Below are 25,594 nucleotides of genomic sequence, written 5' to 3'. Positions count from 1 at the left end.
GAGGCTGGTTTCCTAATGAAAATGTTGTCACAGTTTCAGCTGGGATGAAGTTGACTTTCATACTGGTTGCTGGTGAGGTGCTGTGTTTTGGATTTGGAACAAGGTCAGAGCACCAGTGGACAGAGGCTGGTTTCCTAATGGAAATGCTGTCAGTTTCAGCCAGGATGGAGTTGACTTTCTTACTGGTTGCTGGTGGGGTGTTGTGTTTTGGATTTGGGATGGGAACAGCATGATAGGGCACTGGTGGGTTTGGTTGTTGCTGAGTTCTCAAGGCCCTTTCTGCTCCTCATCCCATCCTATGAGATGAAAAGATGGTTGAATTTTGTGTGGCTGCTTGTAAAACAAAAACTGGCACGAACTGTAAAGAAGTGGTATAGTAGTCATTCCTACTGCATGTAACTACAACTATTTAAAATGTAATCAAGCTCAGCGCATAGTGATCAATGTTGAGAGGACTGTGTATGTTTTGTCATTTTTATTGTATTTTGTGCATGTTAAAGCAATGCAAAATTAATCAGAAAAGGGAGAATGGTTGGAAATTTGCATTGATAATAGATGAAGTGGTGGTAGCTTTTTGAACGTAATTTTTTTTACATAAGGCAATACTCTTGTTTTTAAAGAAAAAAACAATTTAGAGAGATTATTAGACAGAGTTTTTCTGCAGAAATGAATGCTGCCTTATGGGAGAGAAATACTGAGTGTTTGCTCAGTATAAAACTGCATGTTTTTTGAGCCTGGGTTGCTCAGCCTTCAGTTTAAGATATAAGTTGTGTCAAAGTGATTGTAATTTGTCCTGTGTTCATTTTGCCTTTGCAGATAAAGTGATGGGAAGTGGTGTTCTTTGGTGGGGCAGCTTGTCTGTCAGACTGGTGTCTGTCTGCTTGCTGTGGGCATCGCTTGGAAAGCCGTGTCAGATCCGAAATGAGGTGGCTGACTGCAGTCACCTCAAGCTGACTCAAATCCCCTCTGATCTCCCGACCAACATAACGGGTTTGGACATTTCTCATAATCAGCTAAAACAGCTAAATCCTGCAAACCTGAGCAGGTACGGGCAGCTGGTTTACTTGAACACAGGGTACAACACCATCTCCAAGCTGCAACCAGAACTGTGCCAAAATGTGCCCCTGTTGCGGATTCTGAAGTTGGAACACAATGAACTCTCTAAGCTCCCCGACAGACTCTTCGCTTCCTGCACCAACCTGACTGAGCTCAACCTGGGGCACAACAAAATACGTATAAAAAATGATCCTTTCAAAACCTTGGAGGTAAGCTTTACAAATGCACCTTTTCTTGTAAATGAAGTATAAATGGGGAATTCACTGTATTTTCCAGTGTGTGGACAGAACGGCTGCCTGTTTGCATCTGAAAATACCCAGCACATAATCTTCCTTTGTTTTTTTCTAAAGAAAAGGCCTAGTGCCTTCCTGTGTCAGAGCATGTCAGTGTCTCAGCCATCCTTATGAGCCAATGTTCTCCATCCCCTTTTCCCTACTGCATCCCATCGAGGTGCCTCTGCGAAATTGGACTGAGACATAGCAGTACTTGTGCTCCATCTTTGTGCTGAGAGAATAGAAGCAGCAGGTGACGTATAGGTTGAAGTGGATGGTATGAAATCTGAGTTGCCTGGGGTCTAAAAATGGTAGCTAGCCTAAATTCTTAAGGCCAGGGTGGCCATGAAGGTGGTAGGTAGCCTAAATCCTCAAGGTCAAGGTGACTAAGACCATGACGGCTAGCACTTAGGCTGAATGTAGCATCTCCCAGGACTTCGGGAACTGAGCAGGAGGAAAAACCCTTTTACTCTACTTTTGTTTTTCCTGATAGTTTATATGTGGTTAAATAGTCCTCTCTGTAGCATCTATGAGATTGGGGGACCAGCACAGGAGGCAGAAAAAGGCTATTCCATTGTCTTTGCACCAAGAAGGGAATCAAGCCAAAGGAAGGGCCTAAGGACAAAAGAAAATAGAGAAGGTCTGGAAGCAGGTGATTCTGCCCCTCTACTCTGCTCTATAACGGGTTTGGACATTTCTCATAATCAGCTAAAACAGCTAAATCCTGCAAACCTGAGCAGGTACGGGCAGCTGGTTTACTTGAACACAGGGTACAACACCATCTCCAAGCTGCAACCAGAACTGTGCCAAAATGTGCCCCTGTTGCGGATTCTGAAGTTGGAACACAATGAACTCTCTAAGCTCCCCGACAGACTCTTCGCTTCCTGCACCAACCTGACTGAGCTCAACCTGGGGCACAACAAAATACGTATAAAAAATGATCCTTTCAAAACCTTGGAGGTAAGCTTTACAAATGTACCTTTTCTTGTAAATGAAGTATAAATGGGGAATTCACTGTATTTTCCAGTGTGTGGACAGAACGGCTGCCTGTTTGCATCTGAAAATACCCAGCACATAATCTTCCTTTGTTTTTTTCTAAAGAAAAGGCCTAGTGCCTTCCTGTGTCAGAGCATGTCAGTGTCTCAGCCATCCTTATGAGCCAATGTTCTCCATCCCCTTTTCCCTACTGCATCCCATCGAGGTGCCTCTGCGAAATTGGACTGAGACATAGCAGTACTTGTGCTCCATCTTTGTGCTGAGAGAATAGAAGCAGCAGGTGACGTATAGGTTGAAGTGGATGGTATGAAATCTGAGTTGCCTGGGGTCTAAAAATGGTAGCTAGCCTAAATTCTTAAGGCCAGGGTGGCCATGAAGGTGGTAGGTAGCCTAAATCCTCAAGGTCAAGGTGACTAAGACCATGACGGCTAGCACTTAGGCTGAATGTAGCATCTCCCAGGACTTCGGGAACTGAGCAGGAGGAAAAACCCTTTTACTCTACTTTTGTTTTTCCTGATAGTTTATATGTGGTTAAATAGTCCTCTCTGTAGCATCTATGAGATTGGGGGACCAGCACAGGAGGCAGAAAAAGGCTATTCCATTGTCTTTGCACCAAGAAGGGAATCAAGCCAAAGGAAGGGCCTAAGGACAAAAGAAAATAGAGAAGGTCTGGAAGCAGGTGATTCTGCCCCTCTACTCTGCTCTGGTGAGACACCACCCGGAGTACTGTGTCCAGCTCTGAAGCCCCCAACATAAGAAGGACATGGACCTGTTGGAGCAGGTCCAGAGGAGGGTTAGAGTACCACTGCTATGAGGACAGCCTCAGAGAGTTGGGGTTCTTCAGCCTGGAGAAGAGAAAGCTCTGGGGAGACCTTTTAGCAACCTTCTAGTACCGAAAGGGCACCTACAAGAAAGCTGGAGAGGGACTTTTTACAAGGGCATGTAGTGACAGGATGAGAAGTAATGGCTTCAAACTGGGAGATGGTAGATTTAAGTTAGATATCAGGAATAAATTTTTCACTATGAGGGCGCTGAGACAGAGGAACAGGATGACCAGAGAAGCTGTGGCTGCCCCATCCCTGGAGGTGTCCAAGGCCAGGCTGGATGGGGCTTGGAGCAACCTGGTCTGGTGGGAGGTGTCCCTGCCCAGGGCAGGGGGGTTGGAACTGGGTAATCTTTAAGGTCCCTTCCAACCTAAACCATTCTGTGATTCTACTAATTGTTGTACAATGTTCTAATGAGTGTCTGTGTTGTTTTGAACAAGTCTGAACTTTTCTGCTAAACTCAGTATTCCGGTCCAGTTACACAAAATGTAGCGGTTTGCATTTTAGGACTGCTGACTCTCAGCTAAGTACAAATGGGTACAGCCAACTTTGGAACTGGGAGCAGAACTGAATTTCTGGTGCTCTGTTCCTGATGAAGGCCAGGCTTGGGACACCTCAAGGCATATTTTGTGGAGTCACCTTTAGGGTAGCATCTCCTGTCCTGCAGATACAGGATGAGTCTGACCACGTGGGCATGAGCTGGAGCACTACACAGGATACAGTGCTGATCTTTGTGGGCTGCTACTGCTCCTCCTCTTCCCTTCCTCGCGTCCACTCATGGAGGTGGACCACAGCGAAAAAGGTGGAACGCAAAGTTTAATGCTACAGTAGTTGTACTTGCAGCCAGCTATAGGCTTTTGCTTTTGTCTCTTTGCCTGGAGCAGGAGGGCTTTCAGCGAGCTAAGGAATTTTAGAGAAAGTGACTCTTTGGTTTGCAGTAGATATTTTAGCAGGTTACGACCATGAACGCAATAAAAGTTACAGTTGGGGAATATTCAGAAGGCTTCTTCCCCCTTGAAAGCTGCCATTTCTCAATTACAAATTTATTTTAATTCCATATTCAGAAGGCTTCTTCCCCCTTGAAAGCCCTATTACAAATTTATTTTAATTCTAGTATTGCAAATAATTTCTAATTGTAATTTAATATTTCAAAATGATTTTGTGTTATATAAAATATTTGACTGTAATTTAATATTTAAAAATAATTTCTAATTGTAATTAATTGTATTATTGCAGATATTTTCTAATTGTAATTTAATATTTCAAAATGGGTTTGTGTTATATAAAATAAAAATGATTTTATACTTTTCTGTTTGCATCTTCTCCCCAGAACTTGAATATTTTGGACCTATCTCATAATTCTTTGAAGTCAGCAAATTTGGGATTGCAGCAACAGTTGAAGAACCTTCGTGAGCTCATGTTGAATGGCAATCAAATCACTGAGTTAAAAAAGGAAGACTTCAGTTTTCTCAGCAACACCTCACTGAATAATCTTGATTTGTCATCAAATCCACTGGAAGAGGTAGGAAGCATTAAAACAGAAATTCAATGGGTGTAACTATAAAATGGAACTATCCTGGTTTATCCTATATGATTGTATGGCATTTTCATTGCATTTTTGGTTCCATCTTTGACCTCTATTGACCTCCAGTAGTGATACACATAAGTATTATTCTCCCACTGAAAGCAGCAAGAGCTAGTTCTGCGTAGATCAGAGGTCTCAAGCCAGGGCTGGATTAAGTAGCTCTGTGAACCCTTACCAGGGATTTTCTATGCAGAATTTTTTTGTACGTGCTGAAGGTGACCAGCTGACATACATTCTAAGTGGGGAATAAGTGCAATATTGTGGAAGGCTAGTTATACAGTCTAGGTATAACCTCCTAGTTAATCAAAGGGAACGTTCATTTGTGCCTGTGGGGTACCCCAGAGAAATAATCATTGCAGAAAAGTATACTCTTTTAAAAAACCGAAATGGGTGTTTTCTCTGCCACCTACCTCACTGTTCTCCCTGACCTACAGTCTCAGTGTTACAATACAATTCTTTGAAAAGTGATGGTAAGTGCTAAAGATCGAAATTGGTTGACCCTTAGTGTAGGATCATAGAACGGTTTAGGTTGGAAGGGACCTTAAAGATCATCTGGTATGAATATTGAAAAGGTCATCAGCATATGAATACTGCATTTGCTTGGGGTTTTTTTTTCAGAGTTGATTGACCTGTAGAGAACATGTACATTGAAATTACAAGAATATGTTGAAGTGGCGTAAGCTTGTAGCACTGCTAAGAGGCAACGCCACCGTCCTCTTTCCTTTGGCCACTTCATCCCTCCCTCTTTCTGGTACAAACTTTACTGAGGCTGTGCTCTGGGTCACTGGGGAAACTCTACAGGTGTTTTTTGGCCTTGGTTAGCTTTGTGTCAGGCTGGTTCCCTGCTTGGTCCCCCATGTCACTGCATGTATGGCCATACTGGCACGTGGGTAAGTAGACAGGACTGCTCCTTTCTTGGGCAGTGATACCTTATGCCAGTTTAACCTGCTCTAATTTTACAGTGCTGCTGTCTGAAAAGCAGCCTCATGCATTTGAATTGTTCTGATAAATGGAGTATTTAAAAATGCATATAATATCTCCGTCAAGATGAGAGGAACAGCACTACGATGGAGGCTTGTGACTTACATTGTGGTAGCAAGTGTGTAGTATCATATTTAATGACTGTAACTTCTGCTCACACAAAGAAACTGGGTTTCTTCTTGGCTCTCTGAAGTCCTAAATAACTCTTTTACAGTAAATCTGGTTTTTGCACTGGTGTATTGCTATTCCTAGCAGATACCAATGAAAGAAAGCCGAAGAGATTATCTTAATTTCTAAGATTGTGCTAGTGCAAGAGTTTTACTAGTCAGATACAAAATTGTAATTAACTTGCATCTAACTAAGCAACTTTCTATCTTCTTCTAAAAGAGTACCACTCAGAATTATGATCATTGTGTTCCAAATTTTAGAACTATTATCACAAGAAGTATAAATTCCAAGAAGTGTTTGTCTGACTTTGGCTGTGGAAAAATCGGAGCGTAAGAGTTACATTCTGCTCGAAAATCTCGTTTGAACACCTTTGCAAATTTTGGCTTTATGGGTCAACTTTCTTCCATAATCGTCTTGTTTAGATCAAAATCCTTTGTCCTTTCCTTTCAGTTTCACGTGGGATGCTTACAGGCAATTGGAAATCTGTTTGGCCTCACGCTGAACAATGTTGAACTTGGTGAAAATCGCACGAAGCAGCTTTGTACAGAATTATCAAACACAGCGATTCAGAACCTCTCCCTGAGCCGCGTGAAGCTTTCACACATCAGCGTGTCAACTTTCCAGGGACTGCAAGGAACAAATCTTACCATTTTAAACCTTTCCCAAAATTCTCTGTCTTCAATAGAGGATCGCTCATTTCAGTGGCTTTCAAATTTACAATATTTAAATCTGAAAAATACTAACATTCATTTATCTTCACATTTATTTTATGGATTATCCAGCCTCAAACATCTGACTCTGATAAATTCGGTTACTGGGAAAGTTGAAGATTTTTCCTTTCGTTGGCTAGACAAACTGGAATACCTTATAATGGATAATAGCAATTTTCCAGGAATTACTGCCAATACGTTCACAGGACTGAACAACCTGAAATACCTGAGTCTCTCTAACTGCAACATAAACTTACAAAGAATAACTAATAAAACATTTTCGTCACTTGCTAATTCCAGTTTGCAAGTTCTCAACCTCACAAAAACAAGAATCTCTACAATAGGAGGTGGGGCGTTTTCCTCCTTGGGACAACTGAAAATTCTTGATCTTGGTCTCAATGAAATCAATCAAGAGCTCACAGGTCATGAATTTAAAGGTCTCAATAATGTAGAAGATATTTATCTTTCCTATAATAAAAACCTGACTTTGCAAAGTGAATCCTTCATTTTTGTCCCAAGTCTTAGAAAACTGATGCTGAGGAAGGTAGGTTGCAGTAATCTGGCAGTTTCTCCTTCGCCTTTTCGTTGTCTACAAAATCTGACCATCCTGGACATCAGCAATAACAACATAGCAAACATAAAAGAAGACTTGTTTGATGGACTTCACAAACTTGACATTCTGGATTTGCAGCACAATAATTTAGCGCGACTTTGGAAACAGGCAAATCCAGGTGGCCCTGTTCTTTTTTTAAAAAATCTTCGCAACTTGCGTATTCTTAATTTAAAATCAAATGGGCTTGATGAGATTCCAGTTCAGGCTTTCAAGGGTCTGTCTCAATTAAAAAGCCTGGATTTAGGATCGAATAATTTGAATTTGCTCCCGGCCACCCTTTTTGATGACCAAGTCTCTCTGAACTCATTGAACCTGCAGAAAAATCTGATAACCTCAGTGGAAGAAACGGTGTTTGGCTCCGCTTTCAAGAGCTTGAGAGTACTTTGGATGGATTCCAATCCTTTCGATTGCACCTGTGAAAGCATCGCTTGGTTTGCGGATTGGCTCAATGTGACCCAAGCATATGTACCCGAATTGAGGTCCCGGTACATTTGCAACACCCCACCTAAATATCACGGTAGTCTGGTGCTGCATTTTGATAGCTCGACCTGCAAAGATAGCGCTCCATTTAAACTTCTGTTCATGATCACTAGCACTGTTGTCATGCTAGTAATATTTACTGTCCTTACCATCCAGTTTGAAGGGTGGAGAATAGCTTTCTACTGGAATATTTTAGTAAATCGAATACTTGGTTTTAAAGAACTTGACAGACAACAGGAGGAGTTTGATTTTGATGCCTATGTTATTCATGCAAGACAGGACAGGGATTGGGTGTTTACGAATTTAAAGTCTCTGGAAGAAAATAAGTACTTTCAAATTAAGTTTTGTTTAGAAGAACGGGACTTCGAAGCGGGCATATCTGAATTCGAAGCCACAGCTAACAGTATAAAAAAGAGCAGGAAGATTATTTTTGTTGTGACTGAACACCTCTTGCAGGATCCCTGGTGCAAAAAGTGAGTAGGTATAAAATTTTAAGTGTAAGGGGGAAATTTCTTAGTACATTTTTTTTAACAAGTTAATCTTTTTTTTTTTCCCTGTGTAATTTAATAAAAAATACTTGCAGGATCCCTGGTGCAAAAAGTGAGTAGATATAAAATTTTAAGTGTAAGGGGGAAAATTTCTTAGCAGATTTTTTTAACAAGTTAATCTTTTTTTTTTGCTGTGTAATTTAATAAAAAATACTATTTAATAAAATATTGCTATTTAATAAATACAAATTCTGCTTTAATATTTTTACTATATCATAACTTCAGAATAATTCCTAAGTTAATAAAGTTAATTGCCCCACATGTACACTAGTGGAAATTTGAATCTCGCAGTCTATATACTTTCTTTCAAAATTCAAGCTGTCACCTGTGCAGACTTCTTTCCTTAAAATGATGTGTTTGAAAAAGAGCAATAATGGGGGAGATCACTAGCATCCATAGATGATTTTTATTTGTCCTTAAATGAGTCTCTTCACCTTTCTTACGTAGTGATCTTGAAAAGAAATGAACTTTGCTAAACAAGGCTATATCAATACAGTAGACTTAGATTATACTCTTAGAGGATGATTTCTTTCTTTAGCTAGAAGGTACCTAATTTAACATAAGTAATGACAAGTCTGTATCATAGAATATACATTAAGACCCCTGAAGTTTGCAGTGTGCTATTTTGTGAGCTATTAAATGAACTGTTTGACATTTTTTCCTTCACGTGAAGGAAAACATGTATTTTTGTCTCATTTTTGTTTCAGGTTTAAGGTGTATTATGCTCGTCAGCAAGCTATTGAGCAAAGTCGGGACTCCATCATATTGATCTTTCTTCACGATATCCAGGATTACAAGTTGTATCATGCACTTCAGATGAGAAGAGGAATGTTCAGATCTCGCTGCATCTTGAACTGGCCAGCCCAGGAAGAACGAGTCAGTGCATTTCATCAGCAATTAGTGATGGCACTTAAATCTAATAGTAGAGCGCAATGAAGTTTTAAAGTACAGATTTGAATTAAAGGGTCATTTTATTGCCTGCTTTCTATCATTGAAGCACTAAGAAGCCCTCAGAAAGACTTGAAAAAAGTTTGTCATGCTGGAAAGATATGTAAGAGTCACTATAATTTAGATTTACATGTCTGTATTCATGTTTTTGCCAATATTTTAATTTACCTGCACTGAAGTGACACATTAAAATGGATCTCAGTTGATAGTCATTTCAGTCTGTGTATCAAAGATGTGGTAGAAATTCTGAAAAGCAGTGAGAATGACTGATGTCCTAGAAAAAAAGGCCATCTGATGTAGTGCAGAAAAGGCACAGACTCTCAACTTCAAGGGGATACGCACAAGAGAATGCAATAATGATAAAATAGCAAATTACTCTGTGTAGAAGATAGAGTGGATACCACTGCTTGCTTTCATAACACAAGGGGAGATTCAGCGAAACTAAAACTGGAAAGCTTTCCACGTGAAGCACAGTAAATAACATGGACAATTATTTCTGTAGTTGAAACCAAGAAACATAGCAGAATTTCTAAGTGAGATTTAAAACTTTTATTTTAAGACAAAGCCACAGGAAGAAACTTGACCCTATGGGCAGCCTGTTCAGAACATGCAGTGAGGGGTTGCTTATGCCTTCTGGGTGGGACTAGTACTGGTGACTATCAAAAACAGATTTTCAGACTGTCAGTCTGGAAAAAAATCTGAAAAAAATTTCAGATTTTCAGTTTAATGATTTAATCAGTTGAGTGAGTAAAAAAAAATATGGTGTTTTTTTACTCTTCTCTACTGAAATTCATAGAGCTGGAAGAAGGACATTTTCAAAGTACAGGCTTGAATTATGGGGTAATTTTATTGCATATTTATTAATGCATAAAGGCTGGATGGGGCTTTTAGCAACCTGGGGTAGTGGGGGGTGTCCCTGCCCAGGGCAGAGGGTTGGAACTCGATGGTCTTTACAGTCGCTTCCAACCCAACCCATTCTATGATTTGATGACATTTATACTGAGAGATACCACCTTAATTCTTTGAATGTGCATAAAACTATATGTGGGCCTTTAAATACAACTTGAAATCAATATGAAACATGGCCAAGGCTGATAATCGGCCAAGGTGATCAGCCAACAGCTGAGGCACCTGTTTAATGAGTAAGGGCATAGATATTTCTGTAGTGTAACCAGAAGACAACTTTGTGGGGGAGCTGGTGCTACTGTAATTCCATTACTGAAAACTTTGTTACTGGTGAAACAACAACAAGAAAAAGTAACCACCCAAAGAGAATAGTTTTAAACCATATCAGAAATATTACTGTGACTACGGGTACAGGTAGAGTGGGAGAAAAAAACTTCAGAAGTAGATTAATTTCAATTTTTTTTGTTTTTTCCTGTATGACTGTATATAGTTTTGCCTTAGATAGGAGAAAAAAACTTCAGAAGTAGATTAATTTCAGTTTTGTTTTTGTTTTTTCCCCTGTATGACTGTATATAGTTTTGCCTTTGATAGCAAAAAAAAAAAAATTGTAAAGAAATCAGAATTCTGTAGGTTAATTTCTTATATATTCATCTCGTCTGTTTTTCCTCTAACATAGTTTACAGAAACATGAGCTAGCTGGCCGTTGCCAGAGCATTAAGGTTCAAACTTGTGGGCCAGCAGCTTGACCTGGGGAGAGCTGAGAACCAGCAAAGTCCGTTCTGAAAGGCTGTTCATAATGTTTGAGGCTGATTGCAATTTTATGGAGTGTTTGAGCACAATTGATTGTAAATTAGGTGCTAGACAGAGATTTGTATGTTTTTGTTAATATTTAATTGCTGCTCCAAGGAGCTTATAAAACTTTGTCAGTTTTTATTAGGTGTGTGATCCTTTGGGAATATTTTTAAATCACTTCTTTTCCCCTAGCATTTCCCTCATCAATTTCAATACCACAGTTACTCCAAGAATGTTGTTCTACTGCTTTTGAAAACAAGTTTCAGATGGTTCAATACTTAACGTTTCAGAATCATAGAATCGTCTAGGTTAAAAGGGACCTTAAAGATCATCTTGTCCAACCATCAGCCTAACTCTGACAAAAAAATAAATAAGAAATAGGAAATAAAAATTACTAAACCATATTCCTGAGGACCATGCCTACCTGTCTTTTGACAATCTCCAGGGATGGTGCCTCTACCACTTCCCTGGGCAGCCTATTCCAATGCTTGATAACCCTTTCGGTGAAGAAATGTTTCCTAATATCCAATCTAAACCTCCCCTGGTGCAACTTGAGGCCATTTCCCCTTGTCCTATCTCCTGTGACTTGGGAGACGAGACCAACCCCTGCCTCTCTACACCCCCCCTTCAGGTAGTTACACAGCGCGATAAGGTCTCCCCTCAGCCTCCTCTTCTCCAGGCTGAACAACCCCAGCTCCCTCAGCCTCTCCTCATAAGATTTACTCTCCTGACCCCTCACCAGCTTCATTGCCCTTCTCTGGACCCGCTCCAGCAGTTTTAAGCAGTTTTTCTCACGATTTGTTAAATGTAAAGATGAAAAACATTGTTTTTTAATAGGTTTCTATGTCCCATGATGACAAAAGGCGGACATGAGAAAAATAATTAATGAAATAGATTTTGCACACACCGAAGAGTGAAGGGGACTGTCTTCACTTGCTTGGGAAGTCCTGAGTGAAAACAAAAAAGGCTTTTGTTTACAGCTGAAGTGATAGATGATGATGATTCCCTAATTACAGTAATGGGATTATCCCCATTGTGGTGCTTTCATCTCATCTTTCTGACCTTTTCAGGCCAAGTGACAAATTCTCTCTTCATGCTTAGGCCATGAAAGTTGAGGAGGAGCGTGGGTAAGGATGGGGTGCCAGGTATTCACCATGTCAATCGTTCTTTCTCTTATTTAAAGACTAACATGAGAAAGGGTTCCTACCTTTCCTAAATCTGTAATGACACATAATAGCAGAATTTCTCATTCCACAGCAATATAAATTGTTTAGGAAATGTTAGCGGTTCACACGGATATTAAAACCGCTCCAGCAGTTTTAAGCAGTTTTTCTCACGATTTGTTAAATGTAAAGATGAAAAACATTGTTTTTTAATAGGTTTCTATGTCCCATGATGACAAAAGGCAGACACGAGAAAAATAATTAATGAAATAGATTTTGCACGCACCGAAGAGTGAAGGGGACTGTCTTCACTTGCTTGGGAAGTCCTGAGTGAAAACAAAAAAGGCTTTTGTTTACAGCTGAAGTGATAGATGATGATGATTCCCTAATTACAGTAATGGGATTATCCCCATTGTGGTGCTTTCATCTCATCTTTCTGACCTTTTCAGGCCAAGTGACAAATTCTCTCTTCATGCTTAGGCCATGAAAGTTGAGGAGGAGCGTGGGTAAGGATGGGGTGCCAGGTATTCACCATGTCAATCGTTCTTTCTCTTATTTAAAGACTAACATGAGAAAGGGTTCCTACCTTTCCTAAATCTGTAATGACACATAATAGCAGAATTTCTCATTCCACAGCAATATAAATTGTTTAGGAAATGTTAGCGGTTCACACGGATATTAAAAATGACATAAAGACGCAGAGAATGCATGGAGAAATGCCGAGGTGAAATGTGATACAAGAGGTCAGACTAGATGATCCAATGCTCTTTTCTGGCCCTTAAACCCTGACAAATGACAGCGTGGCTAAATACTATAAAGATTTTTCTTGTTATTACAAATGCTCCCCAAATCAGTCCGAGAACCTCAAGAAAGCGTGTTATGGATGTTTAGTTTTGTAATATAGCTAAGAATGCAACCTAAAAGTACTTGCTGATGAGTGAAAATCATTTTAAATGACAGAAACGTGATGACGCAGCCTAAACAGATCAGATTAATATAATTTACAACAGAAAAAGGACATTATAAATGCTCACAATGAGAATTAGACTAATGTTAAGAAAAAATAACCACAAAAGCAATAAGCACTGGGCCAGCACTAATCATCAGTTATACTTGACATAAAATTTTCATGTAAATTTTTCCTGTTTGTCTGGAAGTTACCTACTTCTGCTTCACTCCTGTACATTTGTTTAAAAATATTATTGAGAGTAAATAAATGGGCTTACCGTGGCAAAGAGTTGTACGTGCTTTCAGGATTAACAGTCCAAATCTGATCTGGGTAGTTTCTTCACAGTGGGCGGCATCAGACTATATTATGGTGATTTAGTAAGGAGTTGGATAGCAAACAAATGACAAATAGTTCCAAACTTCTTGTTATGTCAAGTCTGTAGCTTTGGGGTGGAACCTGACACTTTCTATGGTTCTTGAATGAGAAGGAGTAATGAACAAGATGGCAAAGAGCTGTAAGTGCTTTCAGGATTAACAGTCCAAATCTGAGCTGTGTAGTTTCTTCGCAGTGGGTGGCATCAGACTATATTATGGTGATTTAGTAAGGAGTTGGATAGCAAATAAAAGACAAATAGTTCCAAACTTCTTGCTATGCTGCTTAGGCCATGAAAGTTGAGGAGGAGCGTCGGTAAGGATGGGGTGCCAGATATTCACCACGTCAATTGTTCTTTCTCTTATTTAAAGACTAACATGAGAAAGGGTTCCTACCTTTCCTAAATCTGTAATGACACATAATAGCAGAATTTCTCATTCTACAGCAATATAAATTGTTTAGGAAATGTTAGCAGTTCACACAGATATTAAAAATGACATAAAGACGCAAAGAATGCATGGAGAAATGCCGAGGTGAAATGTGATACTAGAGGTCAGACTAGATAATCCAATGCTCTTTTCTGGCCCTTAAACCCTGACAAATGACAGCGTGGCTAAATACTATAAAGATTTTTCTTGTTATTACAAATGCTCCCCAAATCAGTCCGAGAACCTCAAGAAAGCGTGTTATGGATGTTTAGTTTTGTAATATAGCTAAGAATGCAACCTAAAAGTACTTGCTGATGAGTGAAAATCATTTTAAATGACAGAAACGTGATGACGCAGTCTAAACAGATCAGATTAATATAATTTACAACAGAAAAAGGACATTATAAATGCTCACAATGAGAATTAGACTAATGTTAAGAAAAAATAACCACAAAAGCAATAAGCACTGGGCCAGCACTAATCATCAGTTATACTTGACATAAAATTTTCATGTAAATTTTTCCTGTTTGTCTGGAAGTTACCTACTTCTGCTTCACTCCTGTACATTTGTTTAAAAATATTATTGAGAGTAAATAAATGGGCTTACCATGGCAAAGAGTTGTACGTGCTTTCAGGATTAACAGTCCAAATCTGATCTGGGTAGTTTCTTCACAGTGGGCGGCATCAGACTATATTATGGTGATTTAGTAAGGAGTTGGATAGCAAACAAATGACAAATAGTTCCAAACTTCTTGTTATGTCAAGTCTGTAGCTTTGGGGTGGAACCTGACACTTTCTATGGTTCTTGAATGAGAAGGAGTAATGAACAAGTGACCGACAGTGATGTTCATCACAGGTTCTATTCCAGGTCTTCATGCAGGATCATGTCGGGGCTGCTGCTGCGACAAATGTACTACACACCAACGTGCTCAATGATGCTACTTTCACTGTGGCTCAGTCAAGGCGTTTTGGCATCCTGGGGAATAAATGCAGATTGTGCTGCTGTTAAGTTTGTGTGGGCCTGTTCCATCAGGTTTGGTCAGCACACATTTATCTCAGTTTGTAAGAAAAAAGGACAAGAATATCCCAATTTCAATTCTCAGTCCTCTACTTGGGTGTCATGTGTACTCCCCTCTGCCAGCTCACCACACTCCTTGATGTGCTAAGAAGACAAAGCTGGGATAAAATTCTTCTTTGTACCCTTGGTTGTCATCTTTTAGCAGCTGCCAGCTTTAAGTTGATGGTGCAACTTGTTGCTTGGTGTATGATCCTGGGCTCATATGTCTAAAGGAACTCTACTGTCCTTTAGCCTGTGCTGTTCTTTTTGGATGCTGCCAAGGGTCATGTCGTTTGCCATATTCTGAGTTGACACAATGTTTGCCCTGTCCATAATACCAGCCATTGCTGTGTCCCCAAACTGCTGCTGGCATGAACATAAGGAGGGCATGGACCTGTTGGAGTGGGTCCAGAGGAGGCCATGGAGATGATCAGAGGGTGAGGACAGACTGAGAGAGTTAGGAGGGTTCAGCCTGGAGAAAAGAAGGCTCCGGGGAGACCTTAGAGCCCCTTCCACTCTGGATCAGGGAGGGGAGTGACAGGATGAGGGATAATGGCTTTAAACTAAAAGGTGGATTTAGACTAGCTATAAGGAAGAAATTTTCTCCAAACTGAAAGAGGGGAGATTTAGATGAGATCTCAGGAAGAAATTCTTTGCTGTGAGGGTGGTGAGACCCTGGCCCAGGTTTCCCAGAGAAGCTGTGGCTGCCCCATCCCTGGAGGGGTTCAAGGCTAGGCTGGATGGGGCCTGGAGCAACCTCATCTAGTTGAAGATGTCTCTGCTTATGGCAGGGGAGACTAGATGGCCTTTAAAGGTCCCTTCCAAACCAAACCATTCCACGATTCTGTGGTGCTTTAAAGAGCTCGGCTCGGTCTCGCTCCCCATTTCTGTTAAACACTGTCTGTTAAACAGCAATGGCCGCACGGCCCAGAGGAGGGTGCCAAGGTGGGGCCCTGCGCCCCTGGCTGATGGAGCTGGCTTCGGCCCTTTAGTATTAGGTGTGGTTTTAATTAAGGGGAAAACGCCTCAGGCCTTGCGCCTCCCCGGGGCGCGCAGGCCGATGGCGGCCCGTCGGCCCCCCCGTTCCCCGCCCAGGGCGGGTTTGTTTCGCCTGGCAACCGGGCGGGAGGCGGCGGGTAGCCCCGGCCGGGCCGGCGGCTGCGGGCGAGGGCTCCGGCCATGAAGGTGGCGGGGCTGGACCCCGCCGCCCTCCAGCCCAAGCTCCGCCGCGTCCCCGGCCCGCGTCTCCCGCGCCCGGCAGCGGCGGGCAGGGAGCCTGGGGGGCGGCCGGTGGCCAAGGCCCGGCTGCTCGCCCTGCCCGGCATCGGCGAGGAGGCGGCGGCCAGCGGCGGCGAGGAGGTGGCCGGCAGCCCGCGGTGCCCGGCGTGAGTGCGCGGCCCCGGACCTAGGGGGGCTGCTCCCCTCTCCTGTGCGGTCCCCTTCCTCCCTTTCGGGGTCCCCTCCCTCTCCTTTGGGGTCCCCTCCCATCCTGTGGAGTTCTCCCCTCCTCCTTTGAGGTCTCCCCCCTCCCTGTGAGGGTTTCCTCCCCTCTCCTTTGGGGGTCCCCCACATTCTTTGGAGTTCCCACCCCTTCTTTGGGGTCTTCCCCCAACTTTTTCTGGTCCCCTCCCTCTCCATTGGGGTTTCTCCCTATTATTTGGAGTTCCCATGCCTTCTTTGGAGTCTTCCCCAAATCCTTTTGGGTTCCCCTCCCTCGCCTTTGGGTTTCCCCCCCCATCCTGTGGAGTTTCCTCCCCTCCTTTGAGATCTTCTCCCCGCTTCCCTTTAGGGTTCCTTCCCTCCCTTTTGGGGTTTCCCCCTTCCCCTGTGGGGTCTTCCCAGCCCCAGCTTTTTCTAAAGCGTCAATATCAGGTATGAAATTAACTTGGGATGCTTTTGCCTTCAATTTTCACGTGATGCCTTGAAAATGTTAAGTTCTTGTTGAAGATAAAGGGTGTCTGAAGTTTGCACGCTGTAGGGTGTAGTTGCTGATACTTTGCTAAAGCAAAGGTATAGTAAAGCAGAAAGGGGTTTCATAGTGTATTCAAAGCAGGAGAGATTCCTAAAGTCAGTAATAGTTGTATTTATTGATAGAAAACTTTGTACTCTTACAAAAAAAAAAGGCTACTGTATCTATTACGTGAATGTCTATAATTGCTGCCTCTGCAGTACCAAATTACGCTGGTCTTTGATATTACTGGTAATCAGGATAATGTTACTATTTTGTCAGATGTTAATAGAAGTGAATATATTTTTGAAAGTTAAGTATCTAACTCTGTAGGACTGAAATCTCTGTTAGACTTTCAGATGGATTTTAGAACCTTTACTTTTAGTTTGGTTTCCATGTAGTGTAATATTTAAGTGATAGTCCTTTGGCTTTCTGAATCTAGCTCTGAATTCTAGCTCTTCCCTGGCAGAGAAATTGCCCTTATTCCCCAGCACCCACGGTCATTAGACTAGTTATATTAGAAGGTAGGCACCTATTTAGTCCTTTTGGAATCAGTTTACCGGTCTGATGTCTCTAAGTGTGGCTGATCTGGTTTTGAATGTGAATTTGCTTCTCCAAGCTTTAGTAGTAGCATCGATGTCTTGAAATTCACTGCCTGCTCTGTTTTGGAAAAAAAAAATATGTTTTTCTTTTATGCCTGTTTAAACGTATCTGCTGATTTCAAGGAGTGTTTCTAGTTCTTGTGTTGCAAGGTGTAGTAATTATTCATTCATCTTCTAATTCATCTACCTCTTCTATGATTCTGTAAACCTTGAGCACATTGTCTTTTCTCCAAGAATCCCAGCCTTTTTAGCCTTCCTTTTGAAAGTGACTCTGTGTTTGGTTTTGTTTTGAAATAAATTGTAAGCTCTTTCAGGCTTACACTTTTTCTGCATTTGGGTAAAATAGTAGCCTTTCTGGGTTAGGGATCTCATTTGAAATGTATCGCTAAATTTCTGGTTAGGAGATATCTGATGCTTTATATAAACAATATCAGAAGCAAATTAGTCTTGCTTGCCAATGATTTCCCACTGGTTGTTTCTTTTTTTAGTACCAAAAATAAAGCCAAGCATAATGCTGTACAAGCCAGTATTCTTGTTGAAGGACGTATAATTTTTATCATTAAAAAAAAATTTATAGGATGAAATTCACTCCTAAGACAAACTAATTGGTTCTATTGGGATGATGAATAAAGCCCCATTCTATTAAAACTGGTTGCATACAGCAGAATGCTTATTTCAGCTTGCTGTTGAAACACTTCTAACTGATATCCCCTAATTATCCCCTAACTGCTAGACTTTTGTATGCGTGGTAGCATTTCAAATATTTTATTCATAGCACCCGAGCTTGTTCTGATAAGCTATTGTCTGTCTTCCAAAAAAACAAAACCAAACCAGAAAGATGTAGAAGAAGGAATAAGATACGTCATTTTGACAAGGAAAGTCTATCCCTCCACATTAGCATTTTTTTAATTAGATGCTTCCACTTAAGCTTTTAGAAGAAGCATCTCAATTAAATATTGAAAACTTTAGTATTCCTTGCCTAGAGTTTGGATTTGAATTTGTAAATTACAGAATATGATATGATATTGTTGATAGCTACACACAGGAAACTTTTGCTTACCCAAACGAAGTTCCCCTGGGACAAGTTTTATGTTTTAGAAGACATTGTAGGTGGCCAGGATACTTTCATTCATAGAAATTTAACCAGAAGTAATTGTTTAAAAAACAAAACGATTCATTTTATGTCTTACTATTTTTTTTCTTTGGTGCTGACAAGTTGGTAGCAATCAAAATGTGCTGAGAGCATAAAACAGTGAAAATCTGGCACTGATTTCTTCCTGTCTTTCCCTGTTCTTTTCTCTGTATATCCCGGGCTCCACAACTACCAACAACCGGTCCTAATTCTGTGTAGGGTTAAACCGTTTATTTACTGTTGATTTGCATAGTGATTTCCTATCCTTCCAATCAACTTGAAGGAGTGGTAATGAATAAATCTCTCTTTCTTTAAATGGAGAAAAAAAATCTGCTTTTATTACTGTTGTTTGAAAAAATGTATTCTGCTGTGTAAGGTCATGAAGTTCCTTGGGAGAATAATGAGATGCCTTATGCTACATGTACCACAATATGCTGGTGATATACCAAGATACATAGATTCCACTTTTAAAGAAACATTATTATTGCTATCCTAACGTCTTGCAATAACTACAGGAGGTAACAGCCCTTAGCTGATCTAAAGGTAAACTGGGCAGGGCTTAAGTGATGCTGTTTAGGAGTGGGTAATAATTTGTCGGAATTAATTGCACTGCTCCTCATTTTCAGGATAGATCTTAAACATGTTTGTGAATCTGGTGTGAGAAGGGGAGCTTTATCTGCCATGCAAAAATGTCACTGTTGTCTTTTTATTTCTCAGTAGCTCAAACTTCGACCTTTAAAATGATTAACTTTGAAAATGTGGATAACCAGTAACTTGATGAGCTGCGGAAGAGGATGGAAACTCCGATTCCCTGTCTCCCTTTTAACCACTAAAAGCAAAAGATCTCTTTCACTCTCTAATGCACACTAACCTAGATAGAGCATTGCACTCTGACTCGGCTGCTCCTTTCCCTTGTTGTACTGATCTAAAAGAGTAAATGTCATAGTGTGGTGGTTTGCTATGATTTATTTATTTCATTGCAAATTAGTGTAAAAGAGCTTTGAGGTAAGTTTTAACTTTACATAAGGTCTACAGAAGTCGATATTCCTCTAGATGGATGGAACTAAAAAGAATTCCTAACATCTTATAATATTACATATAACATTAGGTTCTTGGGAAAGTCTTATGAAGTTACCATCAATAAATGTCAACAAAAGAAAAAGCTAAATCCAATAACCTGAAATTAAAGTGTATGTCATACTGTACTTTTTTTTTTTTTAATTTTCTTCCTACATTAAAAAGAAATGCCTTTGTCTGTTGACTTGTGTGTGGACACCCAACTGGAACATGTTTGTTCAGTTCATAGGTGCTAACGGGAGGTGGAAGCTGGTTCCACACTGGGTGATGTGGTGGCCTCGTGTCCCACAGCCTGCAGCCAGCAAGGAACAGAGAATTAGCACAGTGATTTGATGGCTCTTCTCCATGACCAGAAAGTGGCAGTAGGCGTGAGGGATTTCTCAGGATTGTGCAGCAGGAGGTGACCTAACTGAACATTGTCCATCAGCAGCGTGTGATCCCTCTGCTCGGGCTGATACACCTCTACTACAACATATTTACCTGCTGCTCTGGCAACGTCTTGCAAGATTGATTAGTACTTGAGATAAGCACTGGAAGAGGTGTGTTCACCTTCCAGTTGCAGCCTTACTTTTGTTGTTTATGGCTACAGGATCAGAGGGAGAGGCTTCTGCTGTGTAATCTTTATTGGAGCATTTGCTGATGTGTGATAGTGAGTGTTAATGGCAATCTAGCAGGTGAAATTGAGCATTAAGCATTGAACATTGTCAAAAAATTTAAGTGAACAGAAGTCCAAGTCCAGTTTTCATTGTGTGAAGAGCGGACGAGACATGGTTGTTATCTTTCTTACCATCCTAACTCAACGTCTTGGCCTCACTGCAAAATTCTGTAAGGTATTTAAAACAGACCATTAAACAACTTCATTGCTTGAAATGAAAGCTGTTTATTTATAAACAGACCGATCATATTACATTATGGTGGGTAAAGTGATCTGTAAACTTCATCAAATCTGGAAATTTCAACATAAAAGCTATTTTTCTATGGAAGGCAAAACAAACCTTAAATAGGTTACAATCTTGGGTTCTTTTGGAGGACAGGTATTGAGGTGGTGGGATAGATGAAGGGTTGTTTCTTTGTTTTTCACTCATGCCTTTCTTCTAAACCAACACCATGGAAGCCACGCTCTAGCAGGGGTAGAGGAGAAGTTTCAAATCCTCGTGTCTGTTGGGCTATGGAGGCTTTTAGAGACACGATGTGACATCTTGGCATCTCAAGCCAGGGGTGTCGGTGGTCCCAGAGGAAGGAGAATACCTGTGTACCTTAGTATACCTGAGATATACAGACTAAGGTCTTAAGATCTCCCCACACTTGTGTTGCTTCAGTCAGTCTGTACTGTAGAGCTGTTGCCATACAACATTTCAAAGACTCTTTTTTTTTTTAATTCAGTGTTTGGAGAGGAAGAAGTTCTGCACTTGTGCTGAATGATTTATTATATGTCCAGTTTTGTCCAGAGTTTAATGAACTGAATGGAAAAAAAATGTTCTGATCTCCTTGATGTTATGCTGATGAAAGGAGTCTGTTAGAAAAAGTTATTAACTGAATTTCCAAACGTACATCAGTAACAAGAATATACAGGGGAAGCCTTGTGGACCACTTCCAAGTGTTTTGTTAGGGTGCTGCTGCCTCCCTGTCTGTTCACAGACACTTGATCCTGCAGCAGTAAATGCCTCCTCTCAGACCCAAAGAAATAAAACACCTTCTCTAAGATGCTAATTAGCATTCTTTATTATTGCAGTTAATTAAGATGATAGTATTTTTTCTTCATGTTAATTCATAATTTATATTAAAAAGTCAGATTTAATTCTATAAATAGCAGAGGTATTTAACATGCATGTCTTGCTCTCAGAAATTGTTTGTGTTTCCTAGAACCAAGTATTATGCTTGTGTTCACATTTTCACAGTGAACCAAGATTAGAAATAGATTTTAAAAATATATATAAAATACTCAACAAGCTCATTCCATCTTAAAGGCTTTATAATTTTGAAATTAATTCAAAATTTGCAGAAGAATAAAATAAATATAGGCAAGTAAGCTGTACCAATTTTAAAAATAGGCTTATTGTTACTCTGTCTTGCAAAGCCGTTAAAAATAGGCTTATTGTTACTCTGTCTTGTAAGTTATTGTCTCTGTAAAGCCAGGAGCAGAACTCAACACAGATCATGATTGCAAAAGCCTTAAATCTATTTCACTATGAAATGCCTAATAGTAGGCATTCAACTTCAGTGTATGTATTATAAATGCCCACCTAAGATGCTGTATGTACACTTCTTAATATTGCATTCAAAATTATGGCTTGCTTTTCCCTTTCTCCTTCTCTTTGGAACTAGCCCTGAAGGTGCAGGAGGATACTTGATCTGTGGTGTGAGTGGTTTAAAAAAAGACAGGAGGATACTTGATCTGTGGTGTGAGTGGTTTAAAAAAATATTATGTTCACTTATTTCTTTTTTTTTTCTTCACTCCAGGCTTTAACCCTAAGGAGAAGCAGGTCTTGGATAGGAGAGGTGATCTTAAGTGCAGGTAGCAAATGCTATAGGCAGAAGGCTGCCACAGAGGACTAAGAAGGTGCAGATGGAGATGGGGAGAAGCACCAAGGAACCTCTGGGAGGTGCTTTAGGATTCAGGTCTTAAGAGTAACTTCTGGAATTTGTTGCAACAGGATGTTGTAGAGGCAAATAGTACCTGCAGGCTCAGAAAGGTTTTCAAGAGAATGATGGACAAGAAGTTCTAAAGGGATGTGAAAGGACTGGGCAGGGATTCTTAACAGCTGTTACTCCATAAGAGTGGATACTGCCAGAGAAGGATGAAATACACTACAGATGATGGCCAGATCAGTGTGCTTCTCCTAAATAGCATGTCCTGTAGCTGCTGTCACACAAAATATTGGAGTAGGTAGAGTATCGTTTTGGTCCAGTAGGACATTTCTTATGGTGTTGCATTAGTTGGGAAACTCTTGCAGCTAGGAGTCGCCAAAATAAAAGACTCTTTATGTGCATTTGAGCACATAGAGGTGGTAGAAGGAGCTTCCAAGGTTTATGTTCCAGAGCCAAAATTTTTAAACCATGAGGTAAACCTTTGTAAAACGTGAGGTGTTTCATCCATGTCCTCTTCTTTTTAGAGGTGAGAGATGAGGTGGGTGGCACTCAACACTTGAGGGCTGCTGCACTGCAGGGCTTCTGGAGAGGGGATGAAATACACTACAGATGATGGCCAGATCTGTGTGCTTCCCCTAAATAGCATGTCCTGTAGCTGCTGTAATACAAAACAGGGGGCTTCTGGAGAGGAACCAAAATTTTTAAACCATGAGGTAAACCTTTGTAAAACGTGAGGTGTTTCATCCATGTCCTCTTCTTTTTAGAGGTGAGAGATGAGGTGGGTGGCACTCAACACTTGAGGGCTGCTGCACTGCAGGGCTTCTGGAGAGGGAAAGTGAGGGCTTTCCAAGTCTGTTGTTTGTTTCCATTTCAACTTTTCTTCCTGACTTAGGAGGACACCTTTCTGTTTAGCATTTCTGACTTTTCATCCTCTTTAATTCCATTTCAGATTTGCTGTGAAAATAATCTGCTATCAATGACAACCTACATCCTGTCCCCCCTAAGAACTCTGACCTCACGTGCCACCTTCCACTCTTTGTCCTTAAAACCTCATGCAAAGTAATGGCTTGTACATCTTATGGTAGATCTCTTCATATCCTCATATGCTCCTCTTCCTTCCCCTCCCCAATTAATCTCAAAACATTCCTCTTGCCTTTGTCTTCTCCTGTCCTGGAACTTCTCTTTTAAATTTCTGTTACACCTTCATATCAAGCCCTTCGTGTCCCCCCATGGGACATGTTTTTCCTGACTTGTAATGGCAAAGGAAACCTGAAGCTCTAATTTTTTTTTTTTTTAATTGTCCACCCCCAATTAATCAATTAATCTCTAAACATTTCTCTTTTCTCTTGCCTTTGTCTTCTCCTGTCCTGGAACTTCTTTTAAATTTCTGTTACACCTTCGTATCAAGCCCTTTGTGTCCTCTCCATGGGACATGTTTTTCCTGACTTGTAATGGCAAAGGAAACCTGAAGCTCTAATTTTTTTTTTTTTTAATTGTCCATGCAGGATCACTTTTTCTTCTTGTTTAGTCTGCTTTTCCTTGTATCTGATGCCTGCTTCTTCTTTTCTTAATGTGGACCAAAGGGCACTCTGACTTCTGCACAGCATTCTGAGGCTGATGGTATAAACAATTCTGTAGCACAGTTTGACCTTTAAATGCAATTGTGAAACTTCTGTGCTTAGCTGGCTTATTATATTTATCCCTTTTTGATCTAAGCACCTGGAAAAGTTTTGCATGTTGCTTTAGGAGAGGGGGAAAAATCAAATGTTTCTTGAAATGCATATAAAAATGCAAGACGGACCAAATTTAAGATCACGAGTCTCTACTCCCCCATTCCCCTTTGTGATAAACGAGTATCTTAAAATTCAACTGAAGACACATTCTGCTTCATTTGCTCAGGCCTTCTCTCTTCCTGTTTTGTGTCTTATTTTGGTCTATTTCAGTCAAGATCCTTTTTTCACGTCATCCAAACTCACCAGCAGCTTTATATTTTCCTTTGTTTTGACACAGTTTTGTTTGAGACTATTATTTTCTCTCCTGTAAGGGAATGTAGTGACTCGGAGCAGTCTGAATTAAACAGCACGCCCAACAGTTTGACTGAGGTTAATTAATAAAAGCAGCCTTCCAGTCCCTAAAGGAGACCTACAGGAGAGATGGGGAGGGACTCTTGATCAGGGAGTGGAGCCATAGGATGAAGGGTAATGGTTTTAAACTGAAAGAGGGGAGATTTAGATATTGGGAAGAACTTCTTTGCTGTGAGGGTGGTGAGAGCCTGGCCCAGGTTGCCCAGAGAAGCTGTGGCTGCCCCATCCCTGGAGGGGTTCAAGGCCAGGCTGGATGGGGCTTGGAGCAACCTGGTCTGGTGGGAGGGGTCCCTGCCCAGGGCAGGGGGTGGGACTGGGGGGTCTTTAAGGTACTTTCCAACTTGAACCATTCTATGATTCTATGAATTCAGCCTATATAGGATATATAGGAATTTTTTTTGTGCATTGGCTCTGTGCTGCGAATGTTGTTTTTAAAGTAAACAAATTACAGGGTTCCTTTTTATTTCACCTGTCTGTGCTGTGGCTGTTCTTTTCACTTTTTCAGCTAAAAAAGTCTGTCCCACCTCCATGTGTGTGCTAAATTTCCCCTTCTCATACTTTTTGTTGATCTGAAGTAACAGCCAGGGCTGCCTTCAACATTTTGTGCTTCTGGAGGTAATGCAAAGCTGGAGTTCTGCCGCTGTGGAAATGCATTTTTTTGGTCAATGTTTTGAAGCGTAAGTTGTAAGGCATGTTAAAGGGGGAGGAAACTGAGGTGGCCACAGCAGTCAGCAGGGGCACAGGCAATTCCTGTCTTCCTTGTGGTAGTGATTTTGTAGGATTAGTTATCCAACATCCATAATTTTTGGCCTTGACACAAGGATTAGAAAAATAAGTGCTTGATAACTTTGTAGCTGCATTTTTGCTTGCCATCCTCTGCTGCTCGCGTGTGTGAACAAGAGAAGTCTGCAAATAGGCATTGTCCCTGGGCTGATGGTGTAAGTCCCTGCTGCAAAGCCCACCTGCTTGGACTTGATGTAGAGGTGTGTGGTCTTGGTGCAGTATGTTGCCTTCCTTCTAATTAGTTGCAGCAGATCAGAAAATAGAAAAAAAAAAAGTAGCAAAGTACTCTTAAAGGCTATTTTTGTGTGTGTATTGGTAGGGCAGAAGTAACTAAAAGCTAGATGACAGCAAAATCCCTTTACAGCCTGCATTCAGTTCCCCTAACTCAAAACGGGCTTTCAGGATATGTGGTTTGAAATAAAGTATAGAAGATCTTCAGAAGGTTTCAGAGAAATGGTTTGCTTCATGTTGTAAATATTCTTGTAAGGGCAGTTGTGGCTCTCAGAGATTTACAGTGTTCTATTTGTACAA

General features: G+C 40.8%; 1 protein-coding gene across 1 annotated transcript; it reads left to right on the top strand.

The window, feature by feature from the left end:
* The first annotated feature begins 821 nt into the window (after positions 1-821).
* TLR3 (toll-like receptor 3) lies at positions 822-10,047 on the top strand. Its single transcript, XM_014945523.1, has 4 exons — positions 822-1,265; positions 4,479-4,670; positions 6,333-8,158; positions 8,941-10,047. The coding sequence occupies exons 1-4, from the start codon at positions 825-827 to the stop codon at positions 9,167-9,169; spliced, it is 2,688 nt and encodes an 895-aa protein (XP_014801009.1). The 5' UTR covers positions 822-824; the 3' UTR covers positions 9,170-10,047.
* Positions 10,048-25,594: the final 15,547 nt, after the last annotated feature.

The sequence above is a fragment of the Calidris pugnax genome, unplaced genomic scaffold (genome assembly GCF_001431845.1).
Source record: "Calidris pugnax isolate Ruff unplaced genomic scaffold, ASM143184v1 scaffold58, whole genome shotgun sequence".
NCBI lineage: Eukaryota > Metazoa > Chordata > Aves > Charadriiformes > Scolopacidae > Calidris > Calidris pugnax.
Note: the sequence above shows the minus strand (reverse complement) of the source record. Positions and strands in the feature narration are given on the sequence as shown.

Coding starts and splice junctions, on each gene's coding strand:
- TLR3 (XM_014945523.1), top strand. CDS start 825: ATGGGAAGTGGTGTTCTTTGGTGGGGCAGCTTGTCTGTCAGACTGGTG. Junction 1,266..4,478: donor ATCCTTTCAAAACCTTGGAG/GTAAGCTTTACA, acceptor TCTTCTCCCCAG/AACTTGAATATTTTGGACCT. Junction 8,159..8,940: donor CAGGATCCCTGGTGCAAAAA/GTGAGTAGGTAT, acceptor TTTTTGTTTCAG/GTTTAAGGTGTATTATGCTC.